At 41.6% G+C, this 23475-nt stretch overlaps 1 protein-coding gene across 2 annotated transcripts in view; it reads left to right on the plus strand.

Moving 5' to 3' along the window:
* The first annotated feature begins 2197 nt into the window (after window positions 1-2197).
* LOC143982832 (cytochrome P450 2G1-like) overlaps window positions 2198-23475 on the plus strand; it is a 74957-nt gene continuing 53679 nt past the window's right edge. The window contains exon 1 of one of the 2 annotated variants that reach the window (XM_077481865.1): window positions 2198-2488. In XM_077481865.1, the coding sequence (XP_077337991.1) occupies window positions 2312-2488 (177 nt within the window). In that variant the 5' untranslated portion in view covers window positions 2198-2311. Of the gene's footprint in view, window positions 2489-16952; window positions 17110-23475 lie in introns of those variants that run through there. The other variant, XM_077481874.1, reaches the window with a different exon arrangement.

A 23475-nucleotide genomic window follows, 5' to 3' on the forward strand; every position in this document is an offset into this window, starting at 1 on the left:
TGAAGCGCAAGGTGTGTAGAGCCAAGCACGACCATCCCTGATAATTTGAACCAAACAGAAAAGACAAAGACAAGAGGGACTTTATATGAAGCATGCACCCTGGAGATAACACGGTGATAGTGAATATGATAGGTACCTAAAGTAATATAAAAAAACAAAAACGTTGCACATAAACATTACATGACATCAATTGGCACTAAAAGGTTTAATTATATAAAAAAAAAATTTAATGACACAAGAATATTATCATAGTTCATATTATAAATATTATAAAAACCCAAATTCATCAGACAAAGGTCTCTAGTATTGTAACAAAAATGTAATTAACAACATGATCAATTCATACTGTAAATGCTGTAAACAACAAATTCATTCAGGGCAGATCTCTATGACAACTAATTATATCCCAAATTCAGTTATATATAAACCAATTGATATATAGAGTAATGTACTGTTATAATTGTAAACATAGGGGGGCAACTATTTGGCTCACAATCCCATAGTAAAACAACAAATTGGTTCATATTGTAAACATTTGTAAGTAGCTATATTCACCACGACGTGTCTCCATAATAAATAGTTACAATCATACTCGGTTGGCACAGTCCAGCTGATATATAGAGTAAACAGAAGATGACAATATAATGTAAAAAGGAGAGCATCTATTGGCTCATAATGCAAGAAAGAGAGCATCTATTGGCTCAACGCGTTTCATGGCAACTGCCACTCTTCAGGAGCAGGTATGAAGTGGGTGTCTATGAATATTAAGAAACAATGCGTTGGACAATTTATATATATATATGCCATAGATCTATTGAGGGAGAGAGGAGGGGAAAGAAAAGGAAAAGGAAAAAGGGATAAAACCCATTTTTCCAAAACTACTTACAGATGATCCTATACGTTGGGGCATAAACAAATGGAAAGAACATGGCAAAACAGCAAACCTGCCAAGGGACAGCCGCACACCAAAACTCACGGACCAGACAAGGAGGGTATTAATCAGAGAGGCAGCACAGAGACCTAAGGTAACCCCGAAGGAGCTGCAGAGTTCCACAGCAGAGACTGGCGTATCTGTACATAGGACGACAATAAGCCGTACGCTCCATAGAGTTGGGCTTTATTGCAGAGTGGCCAGAAGAAAGCCATTACCTTCAGCAAAAAACAAAATGGCACATTTTGAATTTACGAAAAGACATGTGGGAGACTCCCAAAATGTATGGAGAAGGGTGTTCTGGTCTGATGAGACTAAAATTCCATCATCCAAAGAACACCATCCCCACAGTGAAACATGGTGGTGGCAGCATCATGCTGTGGGGATGTTTTTCAGCAGTCGGGACTGGGAAACTGGTCAGAGTTGAGTGAAAGATGGATGCCGCTAAATACAGGGATATTCTTGAGTAAAACCTGTACCACTCTGTGTGTGATTTAAGGCTAGGATGGAGGTTCACCTTCCAGCAGGACAATGACCCCAAACACATTGCTAAAGCAACACTTGAGTGGTTTAAAGGGAAACATATAAATGTGTTGGAATGGCCTAGTCAAAGCCCAGACCTCAATCCAATAGAAAATCTGTGGTTAGACTTAAAGATTGCTATTCACAATTGCAAACCATCCAACTTGAAGGAGCTGGAGCAGTTTTGCAACGAGGAATGTGCAAAAATCCCAGTGGTAAGATGTGGCAAGCTCATAGAGACTTATCCAAAGCGACTTGAAGCTGTGATAGCCGCAAAAGGTGGCTCTACAAAGTATTGACTTTAGGGGGGTGAATAGTTATGCACATTGACTTTTTATGCTATTTTGTCCTATTTGTAGTTTGCTTCACAATAAAAAAAAAACATCTCCAAAGTTGTGGGCATGTTCTGTAAATTAAATGATGCAAATCCTCAAACAATCCATGTTAATTCCAGGTTGTGAGGCAACAAAACACGAAAAATTTATTTTGCAAGGCACTGTACCTTGGGGCTTAGAACGGTATTCTATAACACAAAAAGTGAAGGCATAGTAACTCCACAGGACCAATCACAAAGCTGTTGGTTCTCTTTCTGCCAGCCAGGACAATAAAGGATTATGTATGCTCTACAATTGTAGACTTTGCATGTTGCGTTTTGCAATAGTTAAATACTAATCACAAAGCTGAATATAAAAATGATGCCAACCAATGGATGAAAACCTTTTCAGCTGCAAATATTTCAATAGTTGCACAACCAGGGAAAACTGTGCCAAGAAAAGAAAATTTTTAATATGGGAATTATTTATTCACTTCATAAAAGTGGTTCTGCATAGTATTCTGACATTCTACCCCCAATACAAGATGGATATCACATGGATGAGCACCCTGCTCCTGGCTCTGATCATCTCCAGTATCCTCTACTCATCATGGAATGCCATGTATCGGAGACGTAGCCTGCCCCCAGGACCAACACCGCTGCCCATTGTAGGCAATGTCCTACAGATAAGGAGAGGGAAACTAGTCCAATCTCTAATGGAGGTCAGTTTTAATGGAAATTTAATCTAGAGATTTGGTTTCATTGTTTAGACTGCAGATCTCATAGAGGATGGGAGGCATTATGAGATCTGGCTATAATATCAATATTTTTCTCCGAGGCTTGGGTAAGACAATATGTGCTTTAAAAATTATTCTATTTTCTGTGTAGAAGGAAGATTCTGAATTTGTTGAAGAGATTTACCACAGAGTTAGGAAAATCTGCTGGCCGAGAGGAGCTCATCCAATGCTTGTGTGCTTGGTACTCATTGGGTGTTAACCCTTGTGCTAAGAAACGTTGTTATTTGTAACATTTTACTTGGAAACTTTTTTACCAAAAACTCTTAATTTGCAATTAACAAAGTTTGAAACTCCTCATTTAGACAAAACATCTTTATATGGGTAAAGCAAACCAAAACGTTCTCATAATGGCTCTTTGCCTGCTTTATTGAAAATGGCTAGTGTCAAAAAAACAATGCATAAATTGAAATCATTATAACTGAAGCTGATATTGTCAATTTTTTTTTTAGATTTAATTAGGCAAGCAAAATTTACCAGCTATTAGCCGAGGTTCACAGAATGCAGTGCGGGAAACCCATTATCTGTGTGTGTTTCCCGTACCACATTAAAGTCGCACTGTCCTCGCGATCTGCAGAGGGTGTCAGTGACAGAAACAGAAAACCAAAAATTATCGTGTACTAAAAGTGCCTAATAAATAATTTTTAAAAAACACAGCTGCTCTCACAAATTTTTTACACTTCAAAGAATATTTTTTTAATATAGTGCTGTCAATCAATACATATGTAAATAAATAAGTGGTATAAAATGAATAATCAAATAATACCAAAATAAATCTGCATAAATATGAATTAAAAATTAATAAAATTAATTAATCAAATTTGGTTTGAAGCTATACTGAGAAGCAAAGCATCCACTATCCATCCATCCATCTGGGCTTTTTCTTTCCCATCTGGGCTTTTTCTTTTTTACAGTCTAACTTTTTCTTGTAAGCAGTGGTGTGAGCATCTGGTCATCGGTGCACAGTGTTGGTGGAATAAAGAAAGCTTTCACCTTTTGGTGATTGAAATTTTTCATTTTAATTTATTAAGAGACACTTTGGCTATTTGGTGGACTTTGATTTAATGAATTTATTTGATTAAATTCTTGGTAATTTTTTTATGCTATTGCATCTTTATTTTGGTGTTTTTTTGATTATTAATTTTTCACAATATATTTATTTATTTACATATGTATTGATTGGCAGCACTACACTTTTAGAGCATTCAATCCTAATAACACCCCAAACCCAGGTCACAAACATGGTACGTATGGCTGCACTGGATTGCATGGTACAAAATGACCATGCAATCCGGTTGCAGTGCACTTTCAAAATTAGTGCATGCATGGACTCAAATCGCACTGCACGGAATCGCATGTGAATAATACAGGAAAGCAGTGCAGTTCCTGTGTGATTCATACGCCGTTCATAGCATAAACCGAGGCTTACTATTACTGCAGTGAGTACCAACCTAATTAATTCATTTAAATCCATTTAAAATAAATGTGAATAACATTTAGTTTGATAAATGCTGTACAGCATAAACAATTACCATGTTAGGTCCATATATATTTGGACACAGGCACAATTTTAGTTTTTTCAGTTATTTACCAAAATGTATTCAAGCTATAGTCATATAATGGATATGTGAAACGTATTTTAATGAAAAAAACAGTGGTGCTGTGTTCACCAATGTGAAGTGACACCAAATCTAAACAACTAAATATTCAGTAAGGAAAAGAATTCATAGAAAATATTAGGAAAAGGGAAGGGTAAAGCAAGTTACTATTTATACAAGGTCATAAACTTAATTATGACCAAAATTAGATCATTCACCCAGTCAGGACGTTGTGGCCGTAACCATAAGCATATATAGAAAAAAAAGGAGAGGACGTTAGCCCGTTAAGAGCAGGCTAACAAGGGGTTACTATTGGCAACAATTAATAGATATGAGTTAATTGATTCCAGTTTAAATAATTTAACCAATTTTATCAGATTATCAAAAGTAGAAAAAAACATGCAGTTCATAAAAATAATGGTTTTCAATCTAATATAATTAATTATGCACCCACAGACAATTAGACAAACAGGACACACATAAAACAACACAAACACTACTCAAGTCAGATTGCATTTAGTCCATTGCAACCGAAAGGTTAGTTTACCTATTGAATATTAGAGGGTCAAAAATTCCCAATTTCGTACAATGACTAAACGGTTAATCGATGGACTAGATCAATATTGAGTGGGGGAAGGGAGAGAGGGGGGGTGAGGTAGTTAGCTGAGAAATTAGAAGTTCAATTCAGACAGATCCTATCTGCAGTTAGCGCTAATGATATTGCTAAAAACATTTCTCCATCCCTTGGTGCTGGAAAGGTCAAGCAATGTGCAATAGTGAAACAATAGAAAAGCCCATACACAGTAGGAAATCCCATTAGATCTGTGGCATTTAATTGTGACAGCCTTCTATTTAGTCAGTTCACCACACTTCCAGTGCACATCCCAAAGCGGCTGGTGTGCTATCAGATACTGTCCCCCATCACATAGTGTCCACTGAGAAGCCGAACATCTCCGAAGAAGAACGATGCCTGCGCACTGTGTCCAGGTTGAAGCCCCACCATCCAAGTGGACATAGAGTTAGAATATAAAAGAGCTGAGCGAATCGAGGCCGTGCCCGAAGCTAGCCCGCGAGGGGCCCTGTTACTATGGGCAACCCTATGTCCACTTGGACGGTGGGGCTTCAACCTGGACTCAGTGCGCAGGCACCGTTCATCTTTCGGAGATGTTTGGCTTCTCCTTGTCCCCCGTACTGCACAAGCGCTGCGCCTGCGCAGTATGGCCCAGACTATCCGATGGGCGGACACTTTGTGTCAGAACACCGGCCGACTTATAATGTTTCAACAACTGCCAACAGATTATCTCCTTTGTTTATTTAGGCAGACAAAGTAGCCAGGCAGAATGACATTGCTAGTCTTTGATGTAAATCAACAGATACAATTTTCAGCTGCTATTTCAAAAGGCAATTTAAGGCTCCATGCACACTGAAGCTCATAAAAGCTTTTTCTAGACGCCATTTGCTGGCAGAAAACGCTGGTTGAAAAACGTGCTTTTAACAGCATTTTGTACTAGCATTTATGAGCATTTATTAGCGTTAGCGTTTATGGGCGTTTTCAATAAAAATACACAGAGGACACTCCAAAAATCCCACAGTGCATTCCAAACTCCCACAATGCATTGAAAAAACAGAATGCCAAACACTAATTAACGCGTGTTTATGAGCATTTATCAGCGCTTGACTTTTTTTGCGGTGAAAACGGCACTTTAAACGCGAATTTCTGGCGTTTTAGAAAAAAGCCCATAAATTCCACTGCTCATTAAAGCTAAAAAACTTCCATGTATGCATGGACACATAGGCTAACATAGAGTGGAGTTTATTGGCTTTTAAAAAAAACACCCAAACTCCAATAAACTGCAGTTTATGAGCTCCAGTGTGCATGGAGCCATAGTCAGTGCTGGTCAGCGAGTGTTAAGAGATGTATATCAGTACATTACCGCAGTCACGCGAGACTCACGGTGTCAGCATCCACTGCAATGTCCGTCTGTAAATCACCTAGCTGCCTTTCAGCTGGTATATTAAAAAATAAAGTAGGTTGCCACCTGTCATGTGTCTGCCAGTATAAGCCAGTAGTATCAAACTGACACTGCATTCGTTGTTGAAAAATCCCGGAGACACTCCCTTTCTCTACACACCAAGCTCTGCCTCTCACTTCACTCCGCTCACAGCGTTATGTCAGGACTGAGCAGTGATGTGAAGTCAACGCGTTTCGCTGGCTTCAATAGCGTAACTTCTTCTCGGATGCTATTGAAGCCAGCAAAACGCTTGGCGTGTAGAGACAGCGGGCGTTTCTGTGATTTTTCAACAACTGATGCAGTGTCAGTGTGATATCACTGGCTTATACTGGCAGACACATGACAGGTGGCAACCTACTTTTTAATAAACCACTGATTCTCGCGTGACTGCGGTAATGTACTGATATACATCTCTTAACACTCGCTGAGCAGCACTGACTTAAATTGCCTTTTGAAATGGCAGCTGATTATCGTATCTGTTGATTTACATCAAAGACTAGCAATGTCCTTCTGCCTTGCTACTTTATCTGCCTAAATAAACAAATCCAAATAAACACATCCCCCTCTCCCCCTCTCTCCCTTCCCCCACTCAATATTGATCTAGTCCATCGATTAACCATTTAGTCATTGGAAGAAATTGGGAATTTTTGACCCTCTAATATTCAATAGGTAAACTAAGCTTTCAGTTGCAATTTGTCCGGTCTTGAGTAGTGTTTTGTGTTGTTTTATGTGTGTCCTGTTTGTCTTATTGTCTGTGGGTACATAATTAATTATCTTAGATTGAACACCATTATTTTTATGAACTTGCACGTTTTTTTCTACTTTTGATAATCTAATAAAATTGGTTAAGTTATTTAAACTGGAATCAATTAACTCAGATCTATTTATTGTTGCCAATAGTAACCCCTTGTTAGCCTGCTCTTAGCAGGCTAACATCCTCTCCTTTTTTTTCTATATATGCTTATGGTTACGGCCACAAGGCCCTGACTGGGTGAAAGATCTCATTTTGGTCATAATTAAGTTTATAACCTTGTATAAATAGTAACTTGCTTTCCCCTTCTCTTTTCCTAATATTTTCTATGAATTATTTTCCTTACTGAATATTTAGTTGTTTAGATTTGGTGTCTTAGCGGGCTAACGTCTTCTCCTTTTTTTCTAAATATTCAGTAAATTTAACAAACACACCACAGACAGTAAAAAATTTTGAAAAATTAAACCAGATTGTGTATCAAATATATGAATCAAACGAACACAAATAAACAACCGAAAAAATATATAAATAAAGTCCATGTAGAGTGATATAATTCAAATAATTGACTTGGTGAATAATCTTCTTATACACTTTCATTCCACCACAACAATTGTGATTGTAATTGTAAAAAACGCACTCACCACAATGATTTGCCTTGCACTCGCATGCTCGGCATGAAAGCTGTTTAGACTCACCAGGGTTAATCAAAACTTTCTTGGATCTCAGCAGTGCTCAATAAAGGAAGACGTCATTCCAACATTCCGACATTCTGACATTCCCATATGCCAACATAGAATGAAAAAAAATTCCTCCAATACAGTGATAATGTAAAATCATTACAATAAACACACAAAATCCTCAACCATTGCACTCACATCACTTCAATGTAAAAACAGCATTTAAGGAATACTCCTATAAAACAAGCAGCAGTGATATATTGTGTTCACGGCGGACCTGAGATGCAGTTAATGCCTCTCACCCTCGACCTACTCGCTCGCCTGTAACGGAGCCCCATCACAGTCAGACACAGCAGAACGTCACTTGTCACACCTGTTGGCATATGGGAATGTCGTCTTCCTTTACTGAGCACTGCTGCGATCCAAGAATGTTTTGATTAACCCTGGTGGGTCTAAACAGCTAACAAGAAAAATCATTGTGGTGAGTGCGTTTTTCAAAAGGAGTGGATCACAATCACAATCATTGTGGTGGAAGGAAACTTAGAAGTGTATAAGAAGATTATTCACCAAGTCAATTATTTTAATTATATCTCTCTGTATTGACTGTATTTATATATTTTTTGGGTTGTTTATTTGTGTTAGTTTGATTCATATATTTGATACACAATCTGGTTTAATTTTTCACAGTTTCCCTATCTGTGGTGTGATTGTTAAATTTACTGAATTTTTAGAGTTGTTTAGATTTGGTGTCACTTCACATTGGTGAACACAGCTCCACTGTTTTTTCATTAAAATACGTTTCACATTTAATTCATAATTTAAGTGGCAGCTTTAGGGATTTACAGATATTTCTTTGAGCGCAGTTGAGGTACATTAAGTTTGGGTGCGCAGAACTTATTCACCGTTATTTTTTATATAATGGATATGGGCTGAAAGTGCACACTCTCGGGTTTAATTTGAGGGTATGTATATTATCTCACAAAAGTGAGCACATCCCTCACATTTTTGTAAATATTTTTTCAAACTTTTCATTTGACAACACTGAAGAGATGACACTTTGCTACAATGTAAAGTAGTGAGTGTACAGCTTGTATAACAGTGCAAATTTGCTGTCCCCCTCAAAATAACTCAACACACAGCCATTAATGTCTAATCTGCTGGCAACAAAAGTGAGTACACCCCTAAGAGAACATGTCCAAATTGGGCCCAAAGTGTCAATATTTTGTGTGGTTACCATTATTTTCCAGCACCACCTTAATCCTCTTGGGCATGGAGTTCACAAGAGCTTCATAGGTTGTCACTGGAGTCCTCTTCCACTCCTCCATGACGACATCACAGTGCTGTTGAATGTTAGAGACCTTGCATTCCTCCACCTTCCATTTGAGGATGCCCCACAGATGCTCAAAGGGGTTAAGGTCTGGAGAACATGCTTGGCCAGTCTATCACCTTTACCCTCAGCTTCTTTAGCAAGGTAGTGGTTGTCTTGGAGGTGTGTTTGGGGTCGTTATCATGTTGGAATATTGCCCTACGGCCCAGTCTCTGAAGGGAGGGGATAAGGCTCTGCTTCAGTATGTCACAGTACATCAACACTGAAGAAATGGCTGCACTCCAAGATCCATCAAAATTCTTATTAAATGAATGAACATCCCAAGTGTTACAAACAGTTCAAATGGTAGACGCGTTTCACACACTAACAGGTGCGCTTATTCATTATGAGTAAGCGCACCTGTTAGTGTGTTGAATGCATCTACCATTTGAACTGTTTGTAACACTTGGGATGTTTGTTTATTAAATAAGAATTTAAGGATCTTGGAGTGCAGCCATTTCTTCAGTGTTGATTGTATGTGGAGGCAAGCTGAGGTGGGTACCCCTGATATCATTAGGCTTCCTGTCTCAGCTGGAGCAGCGAGTTCTTTTGTTTGGATATCACAATACATGTTGGCATTCATGGTTCCCTCAAAGAACTGTAGCTCCCAAGTGCCGGCAGCACTCATGCAGCCCCAGACCATGACACTCCGACCACCATGCTTGATTGTAGGCAAGACATACTTGTCTTAGTACTGCTCACTTGGTTGCTGGAACATACGCTTGACCATCTGAAGCCAATAAGTTTATCTTGGTCTCATCAAACCACAGGACATGGCTCCAGTAATCCATGTCCTTAGTCTGCTCGTCTTCAGCAAACTTTTTTGGGCTTTCTTGTGCATAATCTTTAGAAGAGGCTTCCTTCTGGGACGACAGCCATGCAGACCAATTTGATGCTGTGTGCAGCATATTGTCTGAGCACTAACAGGCTGACCCCATCACCCCTTCAACCTCTGCAGCATTGCACTCATACGTCTATTTTCCAAAGGCAACCTCTGTATATGACGCTGAACTCGTGCACTCAACTTCTTTGGTTGACCATGGGGAGGCCTGTTCTCAGTGAAACCTGTCTTGTTAAACCACTGTATGTTCTTGGCCACCATGCTGCAGCTCAGTTTCTGGGTCTTGGCAATATTCTTATAGCCTAGGCCATCTTTATGTAGAGTAACAATTCTTTTTTTCAGATCTTCACAAAGATCTTTGCCATGAGGTGCCATGTTGAACTTCCAGTGACCAGTATGAGAGAGAGAGTGATACACCAAATTTAACATACCTGCTCCCCATTCACACCTGAGACCTTGTAACATTAATGACACCAGGGAGGGAAAATGGCTAATTGCACCCAATTTGCACATTTTCACTTGGGATATACTGACTTATGTTGCCAATGGTTTTTGACATTAATGGCTGTGTGTTGAGTTATTTTGAGGGGACAGCAAATCCACACTGTTATACAAGCAATCCAAAGACATGCAGGTAGGTTAATTGGCTTCTGTCCAAAATTGGCCCTAGTATATGAATGCGGACCTTGGATTGTGGACTCCTTGAGGATAGGGACCAATGTGGGTGTAGCAATGTACAGGGAAAGGGACCATTGTAGACACTCACTCAGGTTGAACTGGATGGACTGGTGTCTTTATTCAACCTAACTAACTATGAAACTATATAAACTATAAGCTGTACACTCACTACATTGTAGCAAAGTGTCATTTCTTCAGTGTTGTCACATGAAAAGATATAATAAAATATTTACAAGAATGTGAGGGGTGTACTCATTTTTGTGAGATACTGCACATCCAAATTGGAGGAAGGGTTTAGGAATTACAGCTCTTAAGAATAGCCCCCCCCCCCTTTTACAAGGGACCAAAAGTATTTGGAAAATTGAATCAAAAGCTGTTTCATGACCAGGTGTGGGCTACTCCTTTGTTATTTCTTCATCAATTAAGCAGATAAAAGTTCTGGAGTGTGGTATTCGCATTTGGAATCTATTGCTGTGAATCTACATCATGCATTTAAAGCAGCTGTCCATGTACGTGAAACAGGCCATCCTAATGCCGCGTACACACGATCAGAATTCCGGACAGAAAAAGATCTATGAGAGCTTTTCATCGGAAAATGAAACCGTGTGTATGCTCCATCGGAATTTAGCTGTCCGAATTTCTGACAGCCAAAAATTGATAGCATGTTCTCAATTTTCCAGACGGAACTACTTTCTATCAGAAATTCTGATCGTGTGTATGCAATTCCGACATGCCAAAAATCTTGCATGCTCAGATTCAACTACGAGAAGGAAGCTATTGGCTACTGGCTATTGAACTTCCTTTTTATAGTCCTGTCGTACGCGTTGTACGTCACCGTATTCTAAACTATCACAATTTGGTGTGACCGTGTGTAGGCAAGACAGCTTGAGCGGAATTCCGTCGGGAAAACCATCAGAGCTTTTTCCGACGAGAATTACGTTTGTGTATATGCGGCATAAGGCTTCAAAAACTAACGCAATCCATCAGAGAGATAGCAGCAACACTAGGAGTGTCCAAATCAACGGTTTGGTCAATTCTGAGGAAAGAAGAACACACTGGTGAGCTCAGCAAAATAAAAAGGCCTGGACATCCATGGAAGACAACAGTGGTGAATGATCACAGGATCCTCTCTGTGGTAAAGAAAAACCCATTCACAACATCCAGAAAAGTGAATGACATTCTCCAGGAGGTGGGCGTATCATTGTCAAAGTCAGAGGCGGCCCTAGACTTTGCAAGGCCTTAGGCAAAACTTAGACATGAGGCCCCACTCACGCCCATAATGGGAAAAATAATATAGGTGAAACAAATTAACTGTATAAATGCATATATTAACAGCCTTAAATTCTATGAACTCAGTTTCTATAATTTTCTCTGACCAATTCTTCTTTAATCAAATATCATTAAACATAGGATATCTCTATAGGATAAATGCAGCCACTGTGCCCCATCAAATGCTGCCACTGTGCCCCATCAAATGCAGCCACTGTGCCCCAGCAAATTCAGCCACTGAGCCCCATCAAATGCTGCCACTGTGCCCCATAAAATGCTGCCTCACTGTTTCTCATCAAATGCAGCCTCACTGTGCCCCATCAAATGCAGCCTCACTGTGCCCCATCAAATGCAGCCTCACTGTGCCTATCAAATGCAGCCTCACTGTGCCCATCAAATGCAGCCTCACTGTGCCAAATCAAATGCAGCCTCACTGTGCCCAATCAAATGCAGCCACACTGTGCCCAATCAAATGCAGCCTCACTGTGCCCCATCAAATGCTACCTCACTGTGCCCCATCAAATGCTTCCTCCCTGTATCCCATCCAATGCCGCCTCTGTGCCATATCAAATGCCGCCACTGTGACTCATCAAATGCAGCCTCACTGTATCCATCAAATGCTGCCACTGTGCCCCATCAAACAGGGTACAGGCCATGAGACAGACAGGGTACAGGCCATGAGACAGACAGGGTACAAACCATGAGACAGACAGGGTACAGACCATGAGACAGACAGGGTACACTGTGCCCCATCAAATGGCGTTAATGTGCTTCATCACATGTTGCCACTGTGCCCCATCAAATGCTACCACTGTCTGTGCCCCATCAAATGCAGCCACTGTGCTACATAAAATGCTGCCACTGTGCCCCATCAAATGTTACCAGGGGACAAATTACGTGCAGCTGATCTGGAGAGTCACCGACCGCTTATGGTGGTGCCAGTCCCCCCGGCCAAGCACGCCCATAATATTTACAAGTGCAGCCTACATACAGCAAGCTTGCCACCCACCTGCCTGCCTGCCCGGGGCTGTATTTGTGCAGCAGGCGGCTGCTGGAGCCGAGAATCGGCAGGATGGGTCAGGGGGACTTTTTTTTCTCGTGGGGGCGGCTTTCTTGCTGCCCCTGCAAATTGCTGCCCTAGGCCTGAGACATAGCACTGAGACAGGGTAAAGACCATGAGACCATAGTCAGACAGGGTGCAGGCCATGAGACAGACAGGGTACTGGGTACAGACTATGAGACAGACAGGGGACAGACAGGGTACAAACCATGAGACAGACAGTGTACAGACCATGGGACAGACAGGGTACAGACAGGGTACTGGGGACAGACCATGAGACAGACAGGGTACAGTGGGTACAGACCATGAGACAGACAGGGTACAGACCATGAGATAGACAGGGTACAGACCTTGAGATAGACAGGGTACAGACCTTGAGATAGACAGGGTACAGACCATGAGACAGACAGGGTACAGGTCATGAGACAGACAGGGCACAGGCCATGAGACAAACAGGGTACTGGAGACATACAGGGACAGTTGGTACAGACCATGAGACACACAGGGTACAGACCATGAGACAGACAGGGTACATACCATGAGACAGACAGGGTACTGGGTACAGACCATGAGACAGAAGGGTACTGGGTACAGACCATGAGACAGACAGGGTAGAGACCATGAGAAAGACAGGGTACAGGCCATGAGACAGACGGGGTACAGACCATGAGACAGACAGACAGGGTACAGGCCATGAGACAGGGTACAGGCCATGAGACAGGGTACAGACCATGAGACAGACAGGGTACAGGCCATGAGACAGACAGTTTACAGTGGGTACAGACCATGAGACAGACAGGGTACGGACGATGAAACAGACAGGGTAGTGGGTGCAGACCAGGAGACAGACAGGGTACTGCGTACAGACCATGAGACAGACAGGGTACTGGGTACAGACCATGAGACAGACAGGGTAGAGACCGTGAGAGAGACAGACAGGGTACAGACCATGAGACAGCCAGGGTACAGACCATGAGACAGACAGGGTACAGTGGGTACAGACCATGTGACAGACAGGGTACAGGCCATGAGACAGAAAGGATACTGGGTACAGACCATGAGACAGACAGGGTACTGCGTACAGACCATGAGACAGACAGGGTAGGGACCATGAGAAAGATAAGATAGAGACCATGAGAAAGATAGGGTAGAGACCATGAGACAGACAGACAGGGTACATACCATGAGACAGACAGACAGGGTACAGACCATGAGGCAGGCAGACAGGGTACACACCATGAGACAGTGAGGGTACTGGGTACAGACCATGAGACAGACAGGGTACAGACCATGAGTACAGGAGACAGACCATGAGACAGACCATGAGACAGACAGACAGGGTACAGGCCATGAGACAGAAAGGGCACAGACCATGAGACAGACAGGGTACAGGCCATGAGACAGACAGGGTACAGGCCATAAGACAGACAGGGTACAGGCCATGAGACAGACAGGGTACAGACCATGAGAAATACAGACAGGGGACAGACCAGGAGACAGACAGGGGACAGACCATAAGACAGACAGGGGACAGACCATGAGACAGACAGACAGGGTACAGGCCATGAGACAGACAGGGGACAGACCATAAGACAGACAGGGTACAGGCCATGAGACAGACAGGGGACAGACCATGAGACAGACAGGGGACAGACCATGAGACATGTCTGGGATTTGATCGATAAAGATCGTACCTTATGGGCATTTATTTTATGCACTGATGGTAAGAGGCAGTATTGTCGGGTGCTGGTGATGGTCCCTTTCTTCCTTCCTGTGGACTGACGTTTGATGATTCTTTTTTGATTGGACATCTAAATCTACTAACTATACACATGGACTGTTGTATGTTTTAAGCGCTGCACCACACCTCCTGAATTTCTTGTGGGTCTTTTAGGTAAAGATGTAAAGGTCTTCAGCATGTGTGGTGTCAATAGAGTAGAAAAGGGTTTTGTAATAGTGGGCTGTCAGGCTGTCTGGGCCAGGGCTTTTCCCAGTTTTAAGTGATTCGATGGCTGCTGTTAATTCTATTTCCATTATGGGTTCTTCTAACGATTGGGTGTCATCTTCATTTAGTGTGGGGTGGCCACTGTCAGTAAGAAATTTGTGGATAATTTCTGTCCGTGTCTCAGATAAGTCTTTAGGTTTATGTAGGTTTGGTAAGTTATATAAATCGGTGTAGTATTCTTGGAATCTTTGAGCAATCTTTGTGGTATCTTGTGTTGGCCATTACTGTTTTTAATGGCTGCTATGTTCGTCGATAGTAATGTGTCTTCGAATGCTTTCGCTAGGAATTTCCCAGTTTTTTCACCATGTTCGTAGAAGAACCCATTCTTAGAGAAGAGAATCCTCTGTGCTATAAGGTTCATGAGAGCTTGCAGTTTCTTTCGTAGGTCGAGTAAAGCCGTGGCTGTCTCTATTGCTAGGGATTGCTTAGGTTTCATTTACAGGTCATCTGTGTTAAGTCATTGATTTCCTTTTCTGCTTCTCTCTTTTTTGTCATACCTATTCGTATAAAAAATAAAGAAAAGGAGATGCGCTAAATAATACAAATCAATAAACCAAACAACTATAAGAAAAAGTCCATGGAAAATGTATGTTGTTCAAGAAAGGAAAGCGATCGCACTACAGTGATTCCACACTTCCTTATCACTATTGTGCCCAACCACCGACAAAAAAGTGCGCTTACCAGACGGTAAAAGCACAAGGAGCATTTAGAATTCCAAGCCACTGACAGCTCCTCGCCTTCACCAAACACTTTGTCTCTCAGGAACGAACGATCCATATACTGACCAGTGCCCCAGGCTGCAAAGGGAAGACACGTATGAGACTCCAGGACTGGCGATTTTCACCACATACTGAACTCATCTAATTTAGCCTAATGTGGAGCGGCTTCAGTATATGGATCGTTCGTTCCTGAGAGACAAAGTGTTTGGTGAAGGCAAGGAGCTGTCAGTTTCTTGGAATTCTAAACGCTCCTTGTGCTTTTACCGTCTGGTAAGCGCACTTTTTTGTCGGTGGTTGGGCACAATAGTGATAAGGAAGTGTGGAATCACTGTGGTGCGATCACTTTCCTTTCTTGAACAACATAAATTTTCCATGGTCTTTTTCTTATAGTTGTTTGGTTTATTGATCTGTATTATTTGGCGCAGCTCCTTTTCTTTATTTTTTATCTATGTTTATGTGTGTGTATCCCACAGTGGAGCAGCAGCCTTACATCCTGTGAATATTCATTTGTAATCTTTTTTGATTATTTGTATTTATTTTTAAGATTAATTTCTTGGATATTTATTTGAAAAATATTTTTTCTTGCTTGATAAGTAGAGAAAAAATCCTTTTTTTTGGGGTCTCAGCGCGGTTTTATTTCTTTTGTTATTCTCTTCGTATAAAACCTCCTGTATCATGCATTTATTGGCTGCCCATATTGTTAAAGGTGACAACTCTTCTGTATCATTTTCTTTGAAATACAGTTTGATTGTTTCTGTTATTTTGCTTAAATTTGTCGCGTCAGTGAGCAGTGAAGGTTTCAGCCTCCAAGTGCTGGCTCCATGTCTCCTATTTGCTTTTTGTAGATGCAAAGATATGGGTGCATGATTCGAGAAGGTTTTCATACCTATTTTGGCTGATTTCACAAGTGGCAAATCCCTTTGTGAAATGAAAATGTAATCGATACATGTAAATTTATTGTGTAGGGCTGAAAAATATGTGTAATCCCTACCTGAAGGATTGGTCAAGCGCTATGTGTCTATTAAGGTAAGTGAGGCTAGAATTGTTTAAATTTTGCATAATTTTTTTTGTAAGGTAGACTGGACTTGTCATCCAATGCGTCTTGTAAGGGGTTCAAAGCTGTATTGAACCCCCCCCCAAGCACGATACAGCCAGAGGCAAAACTCATTTGTTTGTCAACCATGTGTTGGCAAAAGGTGACTTGTGCGGTATTAGGTAAGTAAACATTTGCTAATGTGATTGGGGTTCCTGCCCATTGCCCTTTAAGAAATAGGTACCTCCTTTCAGTGTGTACCTGTTGCTGGGAGATGACTATGTCAGCATTTTTTGTTGTAAGTTGGATACTCCCTTTGATTTGGCCGTAGGATTCGTTGCATGAAAAGCATGTGGGTAGTGTTTGTCATGTAGTCTAGGTACAGTACCTGTTTTGCAGTGCGTCTCCTGGAGAAATACCACCGCTGATTTTGTCTTGTGAAGTTCTCGGAGTATCAAGATTCCTATCTCTGTTGTATTTAAACCCCTGACATTATGAGAGATCATAAAAGAATGTCTATCAAGCAAAGAATATGACATGGTTAGTACAATAAATGTTATAGCCCGTTTAGTTAAGAAGCTATACTAATTACCCTGATTGTTGGAGAGGAAATTAGAAGGAAAGAAAAGAAAAAGGTAGTGAATAAGTATTCCAGTAACTCCCTAGGGGAGTGTGACTTGAGTTTAGTATATAGGGAATATATCTCCTAGTGTCAACTTTAGGAGAGAAATTAAGTGAATTTATGTTTGGAGATAAACCAATCAAAATTCACAGTTGGGAGCAGTGGGAGTGAGTTACCGCTGGAATGTCAGAAACAACTATACCAAAAATGTTTTGTATTAAACTAGTTGCATTAAAATAAACTGAGTGAAGCCTCCCGTGGCTCATATAAATCAATTGTAAACAGAAGTTAGTCATGTACCCCTTACAGCCATTAGGGTATTAACATGAATCTCAACATGAAAGTTGCTTCTATAGTGAATGATGGTTGCACTTAGTAAACTATGATCCATTAAAAATCTGCTGGATCTGCCTTGAGTAGATATAGTAATAAGTTAACATAGCAGAATTTAAGAAATTTGAAACATCATAAATTGTATGGCCATTTAAACTTGTATAAATGTGAAAAACGGTGGCGCTGTTAATTAATTAGGATCTGTCTTATTTTGTGATGTAGTGAATGCACCCGAATTGGGTGTCCCCAGTGTTGGGTTTGGAATTGTCATGCCTGGGGTCAATTTGGTGGGTGGCAAGGTTTGATTGTGGCAGAACATGTGTGCGATCTGCTTAACCAATCAAGAGTAATCAAGCAAACACATGCTGAGCTCCGATCAGTCTATGAGCATTCTCAAATTGTAGAGAGGCATACCTAGATTATTTACCCAGTCCATATTTGCCTTTGCGAATATGGAGTGTTTGTTAGATTTGTGTAAGCCCAAAATATCAAGTGGACCATTATCCCTCATATAATACAAGATGTGTTTGGGATACTTAAATACCAAGTATCTTAGCCCTTGTACACATGGTCGGAGATTCCGACGGAATGTGTCCGATCGGACCGTTTTGTTGGATAATCCGACTGTGTGTGGTCTCCATCGGACTATTTCCGTCGGAGTATCCGACGGACCAAGTTTTCCAACTTGTCGGTAAAATTTTCCGACAACATGGTCCGATCGGACTTTGTCCGATCATGTGTAGAGAATTCCGATCGGACAAAGTGCCACACATGCTGAGATCAAATTCCTACACCAAAGCTATTGGCTACTAGCCTGAACGTAGTCCCATCGTAACAAAATAACGTCATCACGTTCTGAACGATCAGATTTTCCGACAACTTTGTTCGACCGTGTGTATGCAACAGTTTCGGACAAAAACCCCTCGGACAAAATCCGACGGATTTGGTTGTTGGAATGTCCGACCATGTGTACAAGGGCTTAGATCCGGCCAACAGAAGGTGTTGGAGATTGTCCATAGTGGAAAGTTGCATGGCATAGATATTTCGTGAGTTAGCGTCAACTACTTGTAATTCCATTTTTTCGCCACAAGATGGTAATCCAGAATAAGGAATTGTGGTGTGAGAAAAATTTCACAGGCTGAAATAAAATTCTGGATTAGGCAAAGTTTCTCAATTTTCAACTGATGAAGGTGTAGTGAAAAGGATTAAAAATGGACAGAAAATTTGTGAGAACTAGATGCAGGCTTTTCCGAGAGGGCAACTGGAGCCCATGGCAGAGGACACATTAGTCCTATGCCAGATTCCCTCTAGTCCCATAGTAAGTGTAAGTCATGTGATCACCTTGTTTACTACTAAAAGCAAAAGTAGGAAGTGATTTAGCGATTACTGGATAAAGCATCAGTCTTTCATTTGTTCCATTGTTCCTCTGGGATAGCAGTGTCCTAAACCACTTGCCCCTACCAGCCTACAATGTAGTCCTTGGCAATGATATGAAATACGCAAAGTATTGGCAGGCTTACAGCAACAGAAAATGATATCTATCCTTCAGCAATGGGGTCCTATCTGAATTTTTACACTGTCAGGGCCCTTTCTTGATGCAAATGGCCTATGTCAAAATTATTATATGCTCTCCCAAGATGGCACCCAGAGTCCATGGCAGAGGACACATTAATCCTATCCCGGGCTCTCCCCAGTGCCAGCAGTAAGCTGGGGTTAATGAAACAGAGTTTTAATACCAAGAGCACGAACAAGTACAAATAGTACAAAGGTACCATTGCTTACATTAGGTTAGCATTGGGATAGCAGTGAGTCTTAAACCACCAGCCCCCATCAGCCTACAAGAGGCTCCTAGCAAGGTAAATGTTAGTGAGCAAGATTAATAAAGTGTTTTATGGGACTTAAAAAGCGGGTGGGACTTAACGGTGAGTGGGCACATATATGCGGCCCTGTTAACCACTTGAGGACCGCCGTATTGCCATTGTACGTCAGCACAATGGCACAGGCAGGCACAATCACGTACATCTACGTGATTGCCTTCCAGCGGGTGGGGGGTCCGATCGGACCCCCTCCCGCTGTTTACGGCGGTCCGATTCGGTCCAGGAGCGCTCCGTGATGAGGGGATGGCCGTTGGTTTTCGGCCACCCCCTCTGGATCGCTCCTGGCCAATGAGAAGCTTCCTCCCCTGTGTATTGTTTACACAGGAAGGAGGAAGTGATGTCATTCTCCTCGGGGCGGTCTTTTTGACCGGACTACGAGGAGAAGAGTAAAAGTAAGTGTGCACAAACACTACACTGACATGTAGGTACACACAGGCACACAAACCCCCCCGATACCCCCCCCGATCGCCCCCCGATCCCTCCCCGCCCCCCCTCCCCCCCCAGTCACAGTGTCACTGATTGCATTGATCATTTCTTTACTGATCAATGCATTCAGTGTCAGTTGTGACAGTAAAAACTGTCAGGACAGTTAGTGTTAGGTCCAGGGTAGCCCCCTATCACCCCCCAATAAAGATTTAACCCCCTGATTGCCCCTAGAGTTAACCCTTTCACCCCCTTTTGCCAGTGTCACTAAGCGATCATTTTTCTGATCGCTGCATGTGTCGCTAGTGTCGCTAGGTAGCTAGTTATTTTTTTAGGTTCACCGCCAGGTTTTTATATCGCTAGGTACCCCGATATACTACCCAATAATGTTTTTAACCCCCTGATTGCCGCTAGTTAACCCTTTCACCCCCTTTTGCCAGTGTCACTAAGCGATCGTTTTTCTGATCGCTGCATTAGTGTCGCTACAGTCGCTAGGTAGCTAGTTATTTTTTTAGGTTCACCGCCAGGTTTTTATAGCGCTAGGTACCCCGATATACTACCCAATAATGTTTTTAACCCCCTGATTGCCGCTAGTTAACCCTTTCACCCCCTTTTGCCAGTGTCACTAAGCGATCATTTTTCTGATCGCTGCATGTGTCGCTAGGTAGCTAGTTATTTTTTTAGGTTCACCGCCAGGTTTTTATATCGCTAGGTACCCCGATATACTACCCAATAATGGTTTTAACCCCCTGATTGCCGCTAGTTAACCCTTTCACCCCCTTTTGCCAGTGTCACTAAGCGATCGTTTTTCTGATCGCTGCATTAGTGTCGCTACAGTCGCTAGGTAGCTAGTTATTTTTTTAGGTTCACCGCCAGGTTTTTATAGCGCTAGGTACCCCGATATACTACCCAATAATGGTTTTAACCCCCTGATTTCCGCTAGTTAACCCTTTCACCCCCTTTTGCCAGTGTCACTAAGCGATAATTTTTCTGAACGCTGCATCAGTGTCGCTAGTGTCGCTAGGTAGCTAGTTATTTTTTTAGGTTCACCGCCAGGTTTTTATAGCGCTAGGTACCCCGATATACTACCCAATAATGGTTTTAACCCCCTGATTGCTGCTAGTTAACCCTTTCACCCCCTTTCACCAGCGATCACAGTATAAGTGTCACTGGTGACGCTGGTTAGCCAGTTAGTTATTTAGGTTCCCAGTCAGGTTTTTATATAGCGCCAGGGACCCCCATATACTACCTAATAAAAATTTGAACCCCCTGATTGCCCCTAGTTAACCCTTTCACCACTGATCACCGTATAAGTGTTACGGGTGACTCTGGTTAGTTTGTTTTTTATAGCATTTTATATTCAAATCCGGAAGGCAGTGCTTGGTTTTCGGGGTCCCGTACGTGGCTAGGCTCCCAAAAAGTCCCCCACATGTGGTATCCCCGTACTCGGGAGAAGCAGCAGAATTTATTTTGGGGTGTAATTTGACTTCTGCCCATAGCATGTGTGAGCAATATATCATTTAGTGACAACTTTGTGCAAAAAAAAAAAAAGTTTGTAATATTCCCGCAACTTTTAGCAAAATATAAAATATTCCATGGACTCAACATGCCTCTCAGTAAATAGCTTGGGGTGTCTACTTTCCAAAATGGGGTCATTTGGGGGGGTTTTGTGCTATTTTGGCATTTTATGGCCTTCGAAACTGTGATAGGTAGTGAGGAGTTAAATCAAAAATTTGCACCCTTAGAAATCCTGAAGGTGGTGATTGGTTTTCGGGGTGCCGTGCGTGACTAGACTCCCAAAAAGTCCCACACATGTGGTATCCCCGTACTCGGGAGAAGCAGCAGAATGTATTTTGGGGTGTCATTTCACATATGCCCATAGCATGTGTGAGCAATATATCATTTAGTGACAACTTGGTGCAAAAAAAAAAAGTTTGTAATATTCCCGCAACTTGTGGCAAAATATAAAATATTCCATGGACTCAACATGCCTCTCAGTAAATAGCTTGGGGTGTCTACTTTCCAAAATGGGGTCATTTTGGGGGGTTTTGTGCTATTTTGGCATTTTATGGCCTTCGAAACTGTGATAGGTAGTGAGGAGTTAAATCAAAAATTTGCACCCTTAGAAATCCTGAAGATGGTGATTGGTTTTCGGGGTGCCGTGCGCGACTAGACTCCCAAAAAGTCCCACACACGTGGTATCGCCATACTCGGGAGAAGTAGCGGAATATATTTTGGGGTGCAATTCCACATATAACCATGGCATGTGTGAGCAATATATCATTTAGTGACAACTTTTTGTAAAAAAATTTTTTTTTTTTTTTTTTTTGTCATTATTCAATCCCTTAGGACAAAAAAAATAAATATTCAATGGGCTCAACATACCCATCAGCAATTTCCTTGGGGTGTCTACTTTCCAAAATGGGGTCATTTGGGGGGGATTTGTACTGCCCTGCCATTTTAGCACCTCAAGAAATGAGATCGGCAGTCATAAATTAAAAGCTGTGTAAATTCCAGAAAATGTACTCTAGTTTGTAGACGCTATAACTTTTGCGCAAACCAAAAAATATACGCTTATTGACATTTTTTTTACTAAAGACATGTGGCTGAATAAATTTTGCCCTCAATGTATGACTAAAATTTAGTTTATTCGATTTTTCTTATAACAAAAAGAAGAAAATATCTTTTTTTTTCAAAATTTTCGCTCTTTTTCCATTTATATCGCAAAAAAAAAAAATCGCAGAGGCAATCAAATACCATCAAAAGAAAGCTCTATTTGTGGGAAGAAAAGGACGCAAATTTCGTTTGGGTGCAATATTGCATGACCGCGCAATTACCAGTTAAAGCAGCGCAGTGCGAAATTGCAAAAAGACCTCTGATCCTTAAGGTGTTTATTGGTCCGGAGCTGAAGTGGTTAAAACAACATACTGTGCTGAGAGTGGGCTTCCTGCATGCTTAAAGCACTGTAGCCACCTGGCACCAGTAAGCTCCTGAAGCATACTTGCGAATGGGATCTTTCTGATTATGTGTGACAGCCAATGAAGGGGTTAAATACCTAATATCTGCAAAGGGAAAAAAAACTCAATGTCTTTTCTGTTTACCAATACACTCAGTCACAGTTTTGCATGGACCCTTGAACTGTGATGAAAGGGGCTCCTGACTGTTGAAAGCATGACATAAGGACAGTAGTTACCATGCTTTCAGAATGTTCCAGACAATCAAAAATGATTGGTGAGTCCTCTTATGCAGCATGCACACGGTCCAAATTTCCGACAACAAATGTTCGATGTGAGCTTGTTGTCAGAAATTCTGACCGTGTGTAAACTCCATTGGACATTTGATATCGAAATTTCCGACAACAAAAACTGTAGAGCTGGATCTCAAATTTTCCGACAACAAAATCCGTTGTCGAAAATTACGATCGTGTGTACATAATTCCAATGCACAAATTTCCACGCATTCCACTTCATTTTTCTTGGCTCGTCGTATGTGTTGTACGTCACCGCGTTCTTAACGTTCGGAATTTCCGACAACATTTGTTGACTATGTGTATGCAAGACAAGTTTGAGCCAAAATCCGTCAGAAATAAATCCACGGTTTTGTTGTCGGAATGTCCGATTGTGTGTATGCGGCATAAGGATATGCCAGGAG

This window comes from Lithobates pipiens, unplaced genomic scaffold, assembly GCF_037356315.1.
Source record: "Lithobates pipiens isolate NorthernLeopardFrog02 unplaced genomic scaffold, aLitPip1_a1.2 Scaffold_1, whole genome shotgun sequence".
In the NCBI taxonomy this organism is placed as follows: domain Eukaryota; kingdom Metazoa; phylum Chordata; class Amphibia; order Anura; family Ranidae; genus Lithobates; species Lithobates pipiens.